This window comes from Myotis lucifugus, unplaced genomic scaffold, assembly GCF_000147115.1.
Source record: "Myotis lucifugus unplaced genomic scaffold, Myoluc2.0 scaffold_343, whole genome shotgun sequence".
Lineage (NCBI taxonomy): Eukaryota > Metazoa > Chordata > Mammalia > Chiroptera > Vespertilionidae > Myotis > Myotis lucifugus.
In genome coordinates this window covers 230,021-247,238 of record NW_005871391.1, presented here as the reverse complement: position 1 = coordinate 247,238, position 17,218 = coordinate 230,021, and the positions used below count along the sequence as shown (strand labels likewise).

Here is a 17,218-nt window from a genome sequence, read left to right as displayed (position 1 = left end):
TGACATCAGGGGCCTCAATTCCTGACTTTGCCTGCACGCATTTGACCATGTAAGATATGGGAAGACGGGTGCCCGGGAGCTACACGGCGCTGCCTGCTGGGGGAGGGGGCACCTGTGATGGGCAAGGGCTGTGCCAAAAGGTGGGTGCACAGCAGATATTTTATTTCCTGGAAATGAGAGGAGGGGACCTAGGGATGCAGGGTGTGTCCCCTGGCTCCGGCCCCAGCAGCCCAGTGCTGTGGCCTCCGAGGGGCTGTCCACCGGCTCTGTGGCTCCGACTGGCGCCACCATCTTTGTGGCTATGGGCGCTGCCATCTTTGTGGCTATGGGTACCGCCATCTTTGTCACAAAGTGATGGTTAATTTGCATATTATTCTTTTATCAGATAGGATATGTCAGTGCCAAGTTTATAAGGGCAGTTAAGCTAAATTTAGGCATACCTGAAGTTTCTGTGGAATAATTACTTGCTTCTTTGTACTCTTCTTCCTCTTTGAGTAAGTCTTCTATATCACTGGTCTCATCAGTTAAGCTCTCTGATCCCTGTTTCTGACCACTGACCACTTGAGAAGGCTTTGGAAACTTCTTCCTAATGAGTGCTTCATTTTCTGAGTCCATTTCCTCTGTACTGAGAGAGGAGTTTCCTTCCGATTCATCTTCAGATGCAAATGCCTCTTCAGCTGTGCAATGGCCGGAATCTGAAGTCGTGAGGGCTGCTTTTTTCATCTTCTTCTCCAGATTCAAACGGTCACTCAGACCATTACTGTGTTTACTGCCTTTTTCTAAAGCCTCAGAGTCTAAAATATCCCTCTCTCCTGCACTGGAGCCCTCTTCTTCACTGCTTTCATCAGCTTCCTCTACTTCTCCTTCATCCTCTGAGCTCCTCTCCAGGTCATCATCACTGTCAGCAAATGCTGGCAAATCTATCTCGGTGTCTTCTTCCATCTCAAGTCTCTGCCGTTTGGCACCTTTGTCAGCTATATAGACTTTACCGGTCACTTCAGCATCTTCTTCCTCTTCTGTTTCATCACTTGAGCTATTTTCCAACCTGTCACCTTCAGACATTTCTTCATCATCTTCAGGATCACTATCCCCAGACTCATCTTCCTCGCCTCCAAAAATGGCTTTTCGTCGTACTCGACCAGTTTTTAAATCCACCTGCTTTTCCTCTTTTGGCATCCACAGCCTATATTACCAAGTAAAGCAAAGTAATTCAACACGTAAAACAATCTGCTAATCTAGAAATGGCAAGTCAATAACTATACAAAGCAGAAAATACTGTCAAGGGATGGTTTTAAATGACATAGCACAGAAAGGAATGATTTAATAAATGCTATAATATTTAATAAGCAAACTCATACGCAGTTCCCTAACAACACTTAAAAAAGAAAAAGACTAATTTTAGGGAAAAACTGTTCAAAATGGAAGTGAGAACTTTATAGATCTTTTAGAAGACTAATCACTTCCAAGCCTGAACCAGGTGATCCTTAGAAAAATGGCTAACTACAGGTCCAAGGCAGGGAAAGTACAAAGTAGCCTGGAACATCCTGCTGTGTCAGCAGTCAGGAAGTGCTCAAAGAGCAAAAGAAATGTGCCAAAACCACACGAGACAGGCTAAAAGGACAACATAGGCACTGAAAGAATAATGATCATAACAGGATAATAACAAATGAAATAAACAAAAAATGTCCATTGTCAAGTGATACTAAAATAAAGGGGTAGAAATGAAAGCTCCTTGCTAAAGCATGCCAGCTAACAAATTAAGAACATTGCCATTTTGCCCTGGCTGGCTGGCTTGGTTGATTGGGGCATCATCCCATACACCAAAAGGTTGCAGGTTTGATCCCTGATGGGGCAGGTACAGGAGGCAACCGATAGATGTTTCTCTCACATCAATGTCTCTTTCTTCTCTCTTTCTCTCTCAATGAAAAAAATATCCTTGGATGAGGATTAAAAAAGAAAGAAAGGAAAAATATTGCCATTTTGAAATCACCAATGCAATACTTGATAAAGAATCATCATCAAGATGCTAAATCCAGTCCTGGCCGGTGTGGCTCACTTGGGTGTCATCCATTCACTGAAAGGTTGTCAGTTCAATTCCCAGTCAGGGCACATGCTGGGGTTGCAAGGTCGATCCTCAGTAGGGGGTGTGCAAAAGGCAGCCAATCAATATTTTTTTTCCCTCTCTCTCTCTCACGCTCCCTTCCTCTCTCCCTAAAAGTCAATAAAAAATCTTAAAAAAAATGCTAAATTCACGAGATAAAAGCTTATGAAGCTATTTAATGTAGTTTATAGAAAATTCTGAAAAAATACTAAAAATTGTATTAAGAGAGATTGTATAAGTTAAATATACCAATAACAAAGTGATGACTATATAAAAAGACTATAGAAAAAAGAAATGCTCACAATATAGACACAGAAATTTTTTATGATTATGACTGTAACTATGTTAGAGTGTCCATGTAGACAAGGATGACCAAAATACTTAAAAATGAAAATAGCTAATAACACTGACCATAATAGGGATCTTTAATACTTGTTATCTGCATCATGCTAACTAGTTTATGTATACTATCGCATTTAATAATCATTACTACTATGAGATTATAAAATTGAGGCTTAGAGATGTTTTCCCCAAATAGTAGAACTATGCACTCAACTACCATGCTATACCATCTGCTAGTTAAGAGGCAGATGATTTTTTTCTTCATTAGTATTTATTTATAACTAGAGGCCTGATGCACAAAATTTGCGCAAGGGGCTTGGCCCTCGCAATCCCGGCTTCGTCCGGAAGGTCATTTGGTTGTCTGGTCAAATAAGCATATTACGCTTTTATTACACTTGGAGTGCGGGAAACGAGTTAAGTCGGCTCACGTGAATTGCGCGTACTCCGCGGGAGCCGTCTTAAAACTCGGTTCATATACTGCACCCTCTCGCAATCTGGGGACCCCTTTGGGGGATGTCCGAATGCCAGTTCTAAACCAGCAGTTGGACATCCCTCTCCCAATCCAGGACCGCTGGCTCCCAACTGCTCACCTGCCTACCTGCCTGATCGCCCCTAACTGCCTCTGCCTGCCTGCCTGATCACCCCTAACCACTCGCCTGACTGCCTAATTGCCCCTAACCGCCTCTGCCTCAGCCCCTGTCACCGCAGCTTGGTCTGGAAGGACATCCGGAATGATGTCTGGAAAGTTGTTCAGCTATCCAGTCTAGTTAGCATATTATGCTTTTACTAGAGGCCCGGTGAAAATTCATGCACTGGAGGGAGGGGGTCCCTCAGCCCAGCCTGCCTCCTCTCACAGTCCGGGAGCCCTCAGGGGCGGGAGGTGACCCGGCGATCAGGGGAAGGTGACGCCCCATCACACCTCTGATGTTGCCACTGCCAGCAGCGCAAGCCTCGGGCGGCCCTAGGCGGCTGGGCAGCCATCATCCAAGGCTTGCCTGCGCCTTGGGCCGGCCCTGGGTGGCTGGGGGGCTGAGGGGACTGGGGGACTCTGGAGGCAGGCACGTGGCCGGGCCCGCCTGGCCCTGGCGGGGCTGAGAGGACTGGACGCTGCCATCTTGTGGCTGTGGGCACTGCCATCTTTGAAGGTGTGGCAGTCAATTAGCATATTCCCTCCTTATTGGCTGTGGGCGCTGCCATCTTTGCGAAGGCTTGAGGGTCAATTAGCATATTCCCTCTTTATTAGATAGGATTATTATAGATAAGCTATAAACTAGATAATCTCAATCATTTTCAGAATGATTTTTATTGAGGGTCACAAATTACTTCAATAAAACTATGTACAAGGTATACAAATTCCCAACCCAGACTGAAAATAATTTGTATAAGCCACACATTAGTGGAAATCACCCCACAAGAGATACTACAACACAATGTAAGTAACACCTTCAGAGACAAAAATGTGTGGCTTCTGGACAGCCATGTGCACAAGCTTCCTGACTCTGCTTGCTCCACTATTTTGAAGCAATCTATGGAAAATGTTTTGTGATAGTTGAGGAATATTCTGGGTCTGTTAAAAACAGAATTCTCCATATTGTTTTAAGAAATGCCATGTAATGTGACCTAGGGGAAGAGCTCTCAGAAACATATGCACATACAAAGCAAAACAAAATGCCCTGCAATGAACCACACCAAAATGTGTCCTGATAGGTTATGGGTGATAGAATCTTCTGTAGTATAATTTTTTTTTTTAATTAAAAATAGAAAAATAGCAAACTTACCCTTGATTATCTATATCCTCTGACCCCAGTGGTTTGGAATCAGAAAAAAGTGTCACTCTACTTGAAGCCATCTTGGCATCAATAGTGGAATGGGTGGAAATGAGACTCTGGACCAGTTCATGGGTGGGCCTTGCCTCGTCCTGCCAAGGTGACCAAGAAAGGGAAAATGAGGAATGCACAAGGACTGTGAAGAGAGACACACTGGCTTCAATTACTTTCTCAAAATTACCCTAAACACAGCTCCTGAAAACCCTTCTTCCTGCTTCAAAAAGAAAAGAAAATTCTTATAACAAAGCCTAGTTGAATTCTGTCTTCATTAAACTTTTTCAAAGTTCACGGAGTACATAACCTGATAACCTAAATATTTTGCTAGAAAAACCTTACGTGCTGAAGCTACAGAATGTACTCACTTTAGCCCAATTAAATCCCATTTCAGAACAGTAAAAGAAAAATGAGGTGTATGCACACAATGAAATACCACACAACTGTCTACAGACAGAAATAGCTCTACAAATACTAACAAGGAACAACAGAATCACATATTCTTAAGTGCCAAATCTTGTAAAAGCATTTATAGTTAGATCCCATATAACAATATTACTTCTCTTTCTCTCTCTCACACAGATACATTATAGTATTTACAGATAATATATAATAATCTAAATAAACATTATATATTGAGAGAGAAAACCAAAGACCAAAGAGCTGGAGCTAGAAAACACATTGATTTTATATAAGGATAGATGGAAGTCAGGCACCACGCTGCTTACAGTGCTCATGTTGGGAGATGTGGGATCCTGTGAATCTTGCAGCAGGGAGGTACAGGGGACATGCCTTTTACTTTCTGCTGAGTGCGGTTAAATATTCTGCATATTTACAATAGGCATTATCATAAATACGAATACAGATTACAAAGCTCCAATTATATTATGCCTGTGACTGCCCTCACCGATTCCTGGAAGCCGTGGCTGCCACCAAGGTCAACATACACAGCATCTTTATCATACAGCACACCGCCAACTCCAGAGAGAGGTGCATAAACCAACTTCTCCTTTTCATTTAAGCAGCGCTTCTTTTGCTGTTCAGGAAGGGCACAGGGGTCTGGTAGGAAACTGATGTCACTCACAGCAAAATCTCCTACACCTGGAAGAGAGACAGGAAAATGGCTTCAGCTGACAAATCAACCAACTGTCAGCAGGAATGGCCCAGTCAGAAGGCTTCAACCACGACAAGTGCATCCTCGACACTGGCACTGTGTCTCTCCAGCTAACAACAGAGCAGAGGAGACTTGGCAACTCAGTGTTTGCCGGCCAAGCAGAGCTGAGTTACTCTTAAAGCCTCCAGCAAGGTGGCTCTACCTTGTTTGGCCAATTTGAAGTTTTCCTCAGAAGATGAAGTCATCTAAGAAATTCTACAAATACAGTATATCTTACAGCCCTAGCTGGTTTGGCTCAGCGGATAGAGCGTCGGCCTGCGGACTCAAGGGTCCCAGGTTCGATTCCAGTAAAGGGCATGTACCTAGGTTGCGGGCACATCCCCAGTAGGGGGCGTGCAAGAGGCAGCTGAATCGATGTTTCTCTCTCATCGATGTTTCTAACTCGCTATCCCTCTCCCTTCCTCTCTGTAAAAAAATCAATAAAATAGATATATATATATAAAAAAAAGAAATTCTACAAATACAGTACATCTTACAACGAAAGAATACCTGGCATGTGAATTTGGCTTTTATTTTTCATATGTGCTCCTCTTAAATAACCATAAAGAGACACCTTTCGGTCACACTTGGCATTCGTTCGGATATCTTCTGGGTTTGTCAAATCTTCCATCCTAGAAAAATAAAACCCAATCACATGGCAGAAATGAATGTCAGAGTTCGTGTACCGCCCCCCCCCCCACCCCCGCCGTCACGTGTCAATAATTCAACACCTTCACTAGTTCACTCATCACGTTTAGAAAATTATAGAAAATACAGAAATAAGGAAGCACAGATCACCATCTACCAGAGGAAAAGAAGCAAACACATGATTGCACCTTAGGCTCTATGAACTATACATTCCTTAAGTAAGACCCCAGAAATGGGGAATGCATGTCCCTGGGGTCAGGGAAGGAAGAGGATTAAGCTTGAATCTGGGGTTTTTTAGTGTGCGTTGGGTTCTGGCAGGTGGAATAAGGGTACCCCAGGCTAAGAAAACAATATGAAAAAAAAAGCATAAAGGAAGGAAAACACAGGACACAACTGAGTGACTGAAGCACCAACTTAAGGTTGGAAAAGCAGGATGGAGCCACATCCTGCAGCCTTAAATGCTTCAAAATCCTCACACTTTTCTAAACATTTCATACTTTATTCCCAAAGCCACAGCATCTTTATGTAATGATACAAAAATAAGTAGATATTTTCCATCAACCACATTTCTCCCTCCACTATTCACAAAGAAACACAAAATAAGCTCTATTACTGTTCTTTTTCTGACCTCCTTAGCTTTGAAATATCTGGGCAAGGAAGAAAAAATGACATTCACTTTTTACCTGTCTGCCAGGATATAAGGGTGAGATGTCTGCCATGTCAGAGGCCTAAACTTCATAACTGTAATGAAACGGCCCAGATTGTGAATTTCTTGGTTTTGATATTCTCCATGTACCATTCCAGAAAGATAGAATAGCTTGGCACCCTAAACATGAAGAAAAAAGAAATTAAATTTCAACTAAATTCCCGTGGATACTGCACTAAAATAAAGGCCTCTAAATAAGCAGCAAGGCTAAGAAAGCGAGACTCCTAGCAAACCACGGTGCCAATGCTTCCAGAACCTCTCCAGCCTCTCAGGAACCGTCTTGTTAGGGCTTGGTAAGGACAGAACTGCAAATACATTTACTTTCAAGACTTCTCTGCAGTCCAGCAGTGGCACCTGTCTGGAGTACTGCAGTGAGGTTCCTGGGCACAAAACATCCTGAGACCAATGGGCTGCATCAGTGTGAGGGGAGGGAGGAGGGGCAGTATGTGTGCACTTGTTCTTGGCCCTGTCACTACGAGAACCTTTGGACACACTCTATTAAGTCACAAATCCAAACCACTTAGAACAGTGGTTCTCAACCTTCCTAATGCCGCGACCCTTTAATACAGTTCCTCACGTTGTGGTGACCCCAACCATAAAATTATGTTCATTGCTACTTCATAACTGCAATTTTGCTACTGTTATGAATCGTAATGTAAATACTTCATATGCAGGATGTATTTTCATTGTTACAAATTGAACATAATTAAAGCATAGTGATTAAACACAAAAAAAAATATGTAATTATATGTGTTTTCCGATGGTCTTAGGCAACCCCTGTGAAAGGGTCTTCGACCCCCAAAGGGGTCGTGACCCACAGGTTGAGAACCGCTGACTTAGAACCAGACCCTGCCTGGTGCTGGGGGACAGAGACAAATGAGACACACTAAGAGTCTGTCCAGAATAAAGACTACCTCGAGGAAGTATGCCAGGGACTATCAACACATATATAGGAGGTGAGTCCTGTAGAGATGCTTGTTAAGATCTCCCACTCATGCAGTCTATTTCTAAAGGATTACAGGGTTAGTATTCAATAACTAATTATCTACCTACCGGGTAGACTTCTGTCCAGAACCTGTGCTTCAATCGCTTCTTCGCCTTCTTCAGTTGCTTATTATACTTGAAGGAATCTAGATGAGTGAGAACGCCCATAATTTTAGGAAAGCCGTGTACTTGACAGATGTTTAGAAACTCAAATGTTTCCATTTCAAACCCGAAGCTGGCATCTATGAGCATCAGAACCTAAAAACAGAAGACAATTTCTCAAGGAAACTACCCAAAACAGACCATCAGAAAACTAAGGCCTATGGGCCAAATCCCAGCCAGCACCTATTTCACAACTAAAGTTTTACTGGAATACAGCCATGTTAATTCATTTATGTATTGCCTATACCTACTTTTTTTTTTTTTTAACTCTAACCCAAAGTATTCCCTCCATTGATTTCTAGAGAGAGTGGGAGGAGGGGGAGAGACAGAGAGAAACATCAACATGGAGACACATTGACTGGTTGCCTTCCACGTGCGCCCCTACTGGGGCTGGGGAACCTGCAACCAAGGTATGTTACGTGCCTTTGACCAGGAATCGAACCCAAGACCCTTTGGTCTGTGGGCCTACGCTCTAACCACTGAGCACGGCCAGGGCTCTACACCTGCTTTTAAGATACAACTGCAAAGTTAAGTAGTTGCAACAGAAACTATGACCCACAAAACCTATCTGGCCCTTTACTGAAAATGTGCAACTCCGCAACTCCCGCTCTAGACTAAATCAAATGATTATGTAGGAATAACCATGATAGAGAAAAAAAAAACATCTTTTGATTTGCTCTAAAAGGTAAACATGAGACAATATCCACCAAGATATAAACTTCCACGTCAGGAATTTTGATGTCTGAGAAATAACTCAGAAAAGGCTGCATCTACTTTAGTCCTTATCTGAAAAAGTTCTTACTTCAAAAAATAAACTGTTTGGCAAGGTGTTTTTAAGCCAATAACAGGTCTCTCTAACAAAGAAGCCAAATCTTTGACATCCAAAAAATGGGAGAAAATGATAATGAAAAATATAAAAAATGTAGAGAATACCAAATATTTGTTTCAATTTTCTCATATGGAAAACAAGTCTTTTGCTGGGAAGAATGTAGTAGAAAAGCTCTATCTTATATATTAATTTGTAACATGCAATTGCTCAGAAACTAAAAAAAGAAGGCTACCAGTTTAGAATGGAGTCAAAGATAGTGAAATTATAAATGGTAATCTATAAAAGATAAGTAGATAAGACCAATTTTTAAAATTTATGACCCTTCAAATAATTTCAGAGTTGATTCCTAGAGACTTCTAGTTTTAAGATATTACATCTCTGTCTTCATCTTTTTATAGATAATTAGAAATAATTTTTAGCCCTGTCAGTGTGGCTCAGTAGTTGAGTGTCAATCCATGAACCAGGAGGTCAGTTTGATTCCCGATTGGGGCACATGCCCCGTGGCGGCCTCAATCCCCAGTAGGGGGCATACAAGAGGCGGCCGATAGATGATTCTGTGTCATCATTGATGTTTCTGGCTCTCTCCCCGTCCCTTCCTCTGAAAATCAATAAAAACATTTTTAAAATATAATAATTTTTAAATACAGAAAAACTTATCTGATTAAATTATGGAACATTCATAATCCTGAACCACAAACTACATGAAGGCAGGCTGCTGAGCATTGTGAGAAAGTATAGCTGCTGCTGCAGAGCATAGGCTGAGCAGCACACAGAGCTGTCCAACGACACTGGAGCAGGCTGAAGGGGAGCGGGCTGGCGGTGGTATCCCCATATCCCATTTGACAACATGGAGTGACAAGGGGCAAGCAATTAGTTGTATGATCAGAAAAACTGGTGCCAAACACAATCTTTGTCTTAGTTACAACCTTTGCCAACTGAAGATAAATGAAACCTGCATTCCTCCTCCAGTGCACACACATGTGCATGCAAACACAAATCTGTGTATTATGTATGCCTGCTGTGACTGAAGGCTTTATAACAACCCAGAGCAGAGCAATCAACAAAAGCCAGGTTAAATAAATACGGTACACACAATGGAATACTTAGTAAGGTTGAGCTTATTTACCTCCAAGAAATGCTAAGTGAAAAAAAAACAAAGCATCTGAGTATAATAAACACCGTGTGCTTCAAAAGGGTTATATGTGTATGTATAGACATATCGGGAAGGATGCTGCTTTGAGGGAAATTGAGAGAAGCAAGGAAACAGAAAACAAACATTGTTTGCACCCTGTAGTACAGTTTGAATATTTTACCAAATTGATGTGTTCCTTTTTAAACCTTAAAAAAATGTATATGAAAGGCTTCTTAATATGTATATGCTTTTAAAATTAGGACTTGGGCCTGGCCAGCGTGGTTCAGTGGTTGAGCATCGACCTGTGAACCAGGAGGTCACGGTTCAATTCCTGGTCAGGGAACATGCCCAGGTTATGGGCTCCATCCCCAGTGTGAGGTGTGCTGGTCAATTATTCTCTCTCATCACAGGTTTCTCTCACTCCCTGCCTCACTGAAATCAATAAAAATATATTTTAAAAAATTAATTAAATAAAATTAGGGCTTGGAATATTTTACATAAAAGAGAAACTAATGACTCATACACTAAGCTTTCAATCATTTTACATATGTAAGATTTAATAAGTTTATACTATTTTGTGTTGACAATAACATTTTTATTAATGGTAGCATTACGTGTTGAAAATTTGAATAGTATTTAGCTTTCTGATATTAAAATGGGATAGCCATAACATCATATTATTTTTTATTTTAGAGGATTTCCTGAGCCAAAGAATAAAATCTGTAGCTCTTTCACCAAACAGCTATCCAGAAAGTTGAATTAAAAAAACCCCAAAACACCAAGGTATCTATTACCCCACTTTCTAATCAATATGGCTTAATTTTTTTCTTTTTGGCTTTATTTTTGCACAGTAACATCTCTGTAAATGCAATCGAGGCTGCACAATTTCCACATGCTGAGTACTGTAGAGATTTTTTATTTTCAACTCTGACAACTTCTCATGGGCAATCCACATATTTGTTTTATCATAATCATTTAGGACGGAGGTTCTGGCACCATCTAAGAGTAGAGTTCCCACCCTCTGACAAATCATTTAACTTCTGGGAGTATTGATTCCATCACAATCGGAGATAATACCTATTTACCTCTAGGGCATACTGGGAGATTAGATGAGTTAAATTTGTAGAAAACTGTTAGCACAATGCCCACTAAGGGTCCAAGAAATGGACCGTTACTACTGTTTCATGTACATATTTATGCATGTATGTATACACGTATATATATATCTTAATGAGCTTTTATTAGCTATGTTGGTTAGAGGTTTTCTTTGTCCTGTGATTTACTTTTAGATTTTAGAATACATTTCATTGTGCACATTCCATTTTTATTATAACAAAAATTATTATGACCATCATCAAATACATCTACTGCACCCCTCATAACACTCACCACTTCCTTAATAATTATAATCCTTTCTTGCCTTCAACATGGGATAAATAACCCACACTGCTCTAAGTCCCCATCAGAAACCCACTGCCCACACTAACTTACCAAATCTGCTACTTTAGCCAGGTCAATCATCATGTTAATGTCACATCCACATTCAATAATGGTGAGTCTGCGCTTTTTACCTATAAGTGAAAAGATGAAAATTGTACTTTTAAAAAAATATATCCATTAACGTTAATTAACATTTTTAACTGCATTAAGTAAAGCACCATATACACTTATAGAAGTATGCCAGAAATTCATTTTTATAGGAGAAAATTGATAAAATCTATTTCATCTTGGTTTTCTTACATGTTCTCTAATTTTAAAATATCACAAGACTACTCATATGAATAAAGTGCTCAAACAGGTAAAATTCCGACTAGAATGGGCAGACAAGTGGATTTCATGATGACCCTGATCCTGCTGTTCAGTAGTGGCCAGCGCTTCTACCTCTAACAAAGCTTCCCGTGTTCCCACTATAGCTAAAAATATCCTCAAACCTAATACAACAGAATGTTTGTGAACAATCATTATTTCTAAAATAAGTCTAAAGAAGTCATCACCATAACAAAAATGTCTTAAAGAGAAGCCTCAGTCCAACTATAGTTGTCCTTTGAACAATTAGGGGGTTAGGGACGCCAACCCTTGTGCAGTAGAAAATCGCATATAATCTTTGACTCCCCCAAAACTTGAGTCGTCCCTTGGTAAACACAGGGGTTGGTTCCAGGACCCCTGTGGATATCAAAAGCCAAAGGGGCTCAACTCCCTTACATAAAATGGCTCATAACAATGCATAGAGTTGGCCTTCGCATATGCAGATTCCCAACCACGGATGAAAAAATACTCTTTTTGATCCACAGTTGCTTGACTCTGCAGATGTGAAACCTAGGGATACAAAAAGCCAACTGTACATTTATTAAAAAAAAAATCCAGATAGAAGTGGACCTGTGCTTATTATTGCTAAATGAGAAAGTTCAGGCTCTACCACTGTCATTTTGGGAATCTGTTTCATCTTCCTTCAAATTTAGAAAGGTCACCATCTTCCAAAGCAGATAAATCCCAAAGGAGAGAGAGGAAAACTCCCTTACTTCCACAAGAATGGGAAGTACTTGCTATCTGTTAAATGAAGGTGCTCACCAGGACCAAGCCGCCTGCCCAGGCCAGCCCCGCCTTTCAGAGGAGCATCCCTAGCAAACCCACACTGCAGTCAGAATAAGGTATACATCTGCATCATTATTACCTCGTGGAACTTATCTTTTTCTGAAGTTACAGCCAACTTAGTAAAACTTATAAGAGGTAATATGAAGCGACAATATTAATTTCGCATTTACCAGTAAAAAAAAAAAAGTTCAACAAGGACATGCTTCTCAGACGACACCACCTGCCATGTCAGTCTGGGGTCGCACTCGCCTACCTGACACAATTGTTACAGGACCTCTGATCTCTGTGAGCTTCTGCCTGGTGAAGTTCCGAATGAGGCACTGAATCAAAGTGCTCTTGCCAACTTTCGGAGGCCCCATCACCACCACCACTATTGGTGGAGGCTCTAGTGGAGTTCGATCAACCACTGGAATATGGTGCTTTTTTGTCTTCAAATCCTGAGTCCTATTTGTTAAAAAATAAATAAATAAATTCATTTTCAAAATATAAAAGGCAGTATCCCTATATGTCAAGATTTTAAAGAGAGCAGAACAGACAATACATAGGTATAATTAACTTGTTAACTCCTGGCTCCAATCCAAATAACCACTTCAGTAAATATAAAAACAGATGGACTTCAATAGTACAGAATGTTGAAAACTATACAAACCTTAAATCTGATTGCTTTATTAGTTGATTACAGTTTAAAGAGAAAAATAAAGCAAACATAGAGGCAGTATATCATAATGAATAAGAGCAGAGGCTATAGAGTTAAATTTTGCTCCTTTACTGGAAGAATATAATTCACTAATGTTTAGCCCGGCCAGTATGGCTCAATGGTTGAACCAGAAGGTCACTGGTCAGGACACATGCCTGGGTTGCGGGCTCCATCCCCAGTGCGGGGTGTAAAGGAGGCAGCTGATTAATGCTTCTCTCTCATCATTGATGTTTCTACCTCTCTCCCTTCCTCTCTGAAATCAATAAAAATACTTTAAAAAAAAATAATGTTTAACCCAGCAGGCATGGCTGAGTGGTTGAGCATAGACCTATAAACCAGAGGTCACAGTTCAATTCCCAGTCAGGGCACATGCCCAGGTTGTGGGCTTGATCCCCAGTAGGGGGTGTGCAGGAGGCAGCCAATCAATGATTCCCTCTTATCATTGATGTTTCTTTCTCTCTCTCTCTCTCTCTCTCTCTCTCCCCCCCCCCCTCTGAAATGAATAAAAATAAAAAATAATGTTTATAGTACATTGCTTGGCATATAAGGATTCATTAAATAAAGTTATTTAATATTACATACTTCAACTATATAAAACACATCCAAAAAAACCCCACAAGCACACCTATTATCACAGATATTATTTAAAGTTTAAGAACAAACAAATTCTATTAAAAAACTCATGGTTTTTCTTGGGCAAAAAAAAGGCAATCAGTATAATCGCTGGAGGCAAGGCAGCTTCCATAGGAACGACCTCCAATGTCTTAGTAAAAGAAATATGGCATGCATCTCCATGTCCTTCAGAGCTGAAGAGACTCATGAATTCAAACATCATCTGGAGAGACTCCTACTGTTTAAAAAGAAAAAAATGAGCCCAGCCGGTGTGGCTCAATGGTCAAGTATCAACCTATGAACTGGGAGGTCACAATTCGATTCCTGGTCAGCACACATGCCAGGGTTGTGGGCTCCATCCCCAGTAGGGAGTATGCAGGAGAGAGCTGATCTATGATTCTCTCTCATCATTGATATCCCTTCCTCTCTGAAATCAATAAAAATATATTATTTACAGAAAAAATGAAAGAACCACTAGAAGAATCTGGCTAAACATACCTGTGAAAGGATCGAGCCATCCGCACAGCAGACTGGACTGCAAAAGCTTTGGGGTTTCTCTTCCGGGCATCTTCCTCATCTCCAAGTTGGAGGTCTTGCAAATGCCGTTTCTTTTTCTTCTCAGCTTTGGGCCCGCTGTTTTTCTTTCTGTGTTTCTTCTGGTCCTTGGTCTCCATAGTGACTTTTTACCAATTCACAAGTAACCTACACTGAATGAGATGGGGGTGGAGGAAGCATTTTACAATCTACACGGCACCCGGGGAAAAGCAGTAAATTTAGTTCTTTAAAAAAAGACACTTACATATATGTTCACTCAAGAAGGGTAAGAACTACTTAATATGCCAAATTTCACTGCTCTCCTATAAATTAGATTAGTTAACTCTGCTTAGATTACTACCTATTCATCTTAAGTTTCTGCATTAGCATTGTCCATTTCTGCAACGATGGAAACACTATAGCTATTTTTAACACAGTAGTCACTAGGCACATGTGGCTAATGAACTTACAATGTACCAAGTGAAACCGAGAAATTGACATTTTATTTTAATTAATTCCATTCTAAATTTAAAGTCATATTTTACTAAAATATTTGGATAGCTCAGCTCTAAATAGCAACTGGGCTAATAAAATGGCTTCCAAACAAACTATTTTAAGGTATTTTATTTTAAAAAATCAAAGCATTTTAATAACCCCCCAACATGACAGCAGTATTACTTTTAGTTTTACTGTAAAACTCTTAAATTATAATAATTACCTACATACACTTAAAAAATAGCAATATGTACTCGTGTGAGATATGACTGGTTGTGGATGATGCCTGGAGACCACACAGATTTGCAGAAACCCTTGGGATTCCTGAGCATCCCAGAAATTCATGGCCCATAAACTGGGAACCACTGGATTAAGTTTTGTTGTTTGTTTTAAGGAAATCAGGCTGCACAGTATAGCACATGGTTAACAAAAAGGGGAGTGGGGCAATCAAGTCATCCAATGAAACTGAGATAACTTCAGTTCAATAAATACACGCTTCTGCCTATGATGTGCTCGGCACGGTGCGGGGAGATGGCTGCAGTTATGATCTGACTAGTGGGCGGAATTCAAACCAATGTCTTCAGAGCCAGGCAGTAAAGGCCCCATCAGACGGCTGCACTGCAGGAGGGCAGTCCGATTCCCCCCTCTCACCGGCGGAATAGAAAGTCCGCACATACCAGCATAATGTCAAGAAATGCTAATGGGAGTTAGGGGAGCTGGGTTCTAGGAGCGCTTTGAAACTAAACAGCTGTGTGTTTCAGGACATCCTTTTTCTACTCAACGGTATCTTGGTTCTGAACTTGTATGCCCTTGATGCCTTTACCCTCTGGGGGTGCCGGTTAGGTGGGGAGAGGGGAAACACTTTTTGGAATTAACTGACGTGGCTCGGGTCTGTCACCGGCCGGGATTACGCCGCACTGGAACGCCCGCCAGCTCTCCCTGCCCCTCTCCCCGAGTCCTGGCTCCCCACGCGCATTCCTTAGCCACGCCCCCAACGACCAAGGAGCACGTCTCCGGAAGGTACGGAAGATGCCTGTCCGGCGCCTCAGGTTCTCCCCGGGGGCAGACTGCCCGAGACCGAACGCGGGCCTTCCCGTGCGCTCGGCTCGCGAAGCTCCCGGACCCCAGCCCTGGAGACCCCGCCGCCGCCGCCTCCCCCAGCCCGCAGCGCTCACCGAGCTCACAGGTGCTTCTGCTCAGCCCCGCGTGGAACACGCCGGAACCGGAAAGGCGTCCTACGCCCTTACTCCACCCGCCGGCGGGAAACAAGGCGGGGACCGAAGAAAGGGACCGGAGGAGGGACGACTTTCTAGGGAGAGCCGCAAGGAAGACTTGTGATTGGCTAGTGGAGGCGCCCCGCCCCGGGGATCCCACCGCGGGGACCGCCGTCCTCAGCTACAACTGTTTACTCTTCTGGGTCTCCGAGCCGCGTTCGCTCGGACGCCCGAGCGACCTGGAGACCGTGGCGACGGTGCGGCCTGACGCCGTTCCTCCCTGCGGGACAGAAGCAGGAAGTAGCACTTCTGGTCACCCTGCGTCACCTTGCCGACCCCCGACGCGCCTGGTGGGGTATCGCTGGGTTGGGAGTCGCTGTGGCTCCACCGCTTGCTCAGGAACAGCAGACTCAGGGCAGGGACAGACTGACCCACGTAGAATGCTCGGCCTTCCTCTGACCCCGGGAAAGGACTTTCCGTGGGAGAACGCAGCCTCTTGCCGCTTTCTTCTAGCGCAGGTTTGCCCATTCCACCCGAGGGACTGCTGCGGGTTCATGAGCCCATCTCGGGTGAGCTGGATGCCTTTGCCGACAGAGTTTGTATCTCCCTCTGGTCTTGGAGGTTTTCTTTTCAATATCCTACCAGTGCCACCCCGCCACTCCCCCCCACCCGCTACCCCCACCCCCAGTTCTGCCTCTTAAAACCAGGCACACTAGTAACTGAGACCCCCTGCCCTCGATGCCCTTCACAGCGAGCTCCAGTTCTCCCTCGGTGCCCACAGGCATTCGCTCTGCATCACTACACGCTGCTGTGCCAGGGAGGCTGCCCTCCAGGGCACACACTTCCTCTGTGAAGAGCTAATAATTTTGTAGCTTTAACGCTAACCCCCATACTTCTCGGAGATTTCAGTATACAGGTGGGTAATCCTAGCATCCACTTGGCTTCGTGTGTCCCACTCTTGCCTCTAACTTGGCGCAGCTCAGGGCGCCGGGGACACACCCAGAATAGCCGGGGGCTGCAGACCCGAGGGACACCCCCCGAGAACACTTCAAAATTTAAGAGATTCCTCTAAGCCCCAACCAAATCACGAAGCCCCCAAAAATTCCCCCCCCCCCTTTTAAACTCTTTTCCCCTGTGGGAGAGTCCCCCCCCCGAAGGAAGGGAGAAATCTCGCGACGCCCTTTTTAAGGGACGCTT

General features: G+C 42.7%; 1 protein-coding gene across 5 annotated transcripts in view; it reads right to left on the bottom strand.

Moving 5' to 3' along the window:
- The window catches only part of BMS1 (BMS1, ribosome biogenesis factor), a 34,107-nt gene extending 18,067 nt beyond the window's left edge, over positions 1-16,040 (bottom strand). For 3 of the 5 annotated variants that reach the window (XR_002832216.1, XM_023764710.1, XM_023764709.1), the window contains exons 1-10: positions 15,983-16,040; positions 14,277-14,485; positions 12,723-12,913; positions 11,369-11,448; positions 7,824-8,012; positions 6,748-6,890; positions 5,927-6,048; positions 5,171-5,364; positions 4,222-4,361; positions 441-1,183 (exon numbers count right to left, since the gene is read on the bottom strand). Coding sequence is in view for 4 of the 5 variants with exons in the window: in XM_023764710.1 (XP_023620478.1) it covers positions 441-1,183; positions 4,222-4,361; positions 5,171-5,364; positions 5,927-6,048; positions 6,748-6,890; positions 7,824-8,012; positions 11,369-11,448; positions 12,723-12,913; positions 14,277-14,452 (1,978 nt within the window). In the remaining variant the exon portion in view is untranslated. Of the gene's footprint in view, positions 1-440; positions 1,184-4,221; positions 4,362-5,170; positions 5,365-5,926; positions 6,049-6,747; positions 6,891-7,823; positions 8,013-11,368; positions 11,449-12,719; positions 12,914-14,276; positions 14,486-15,982 lie in introns of those variants that run through there. The other 2 variants (XM_006101194.3, XM_023764711.1) reach the window with 2 other exon arrangements.
- Positions 16,041-17,218: the final 1,178 nt, after the last annotated feature.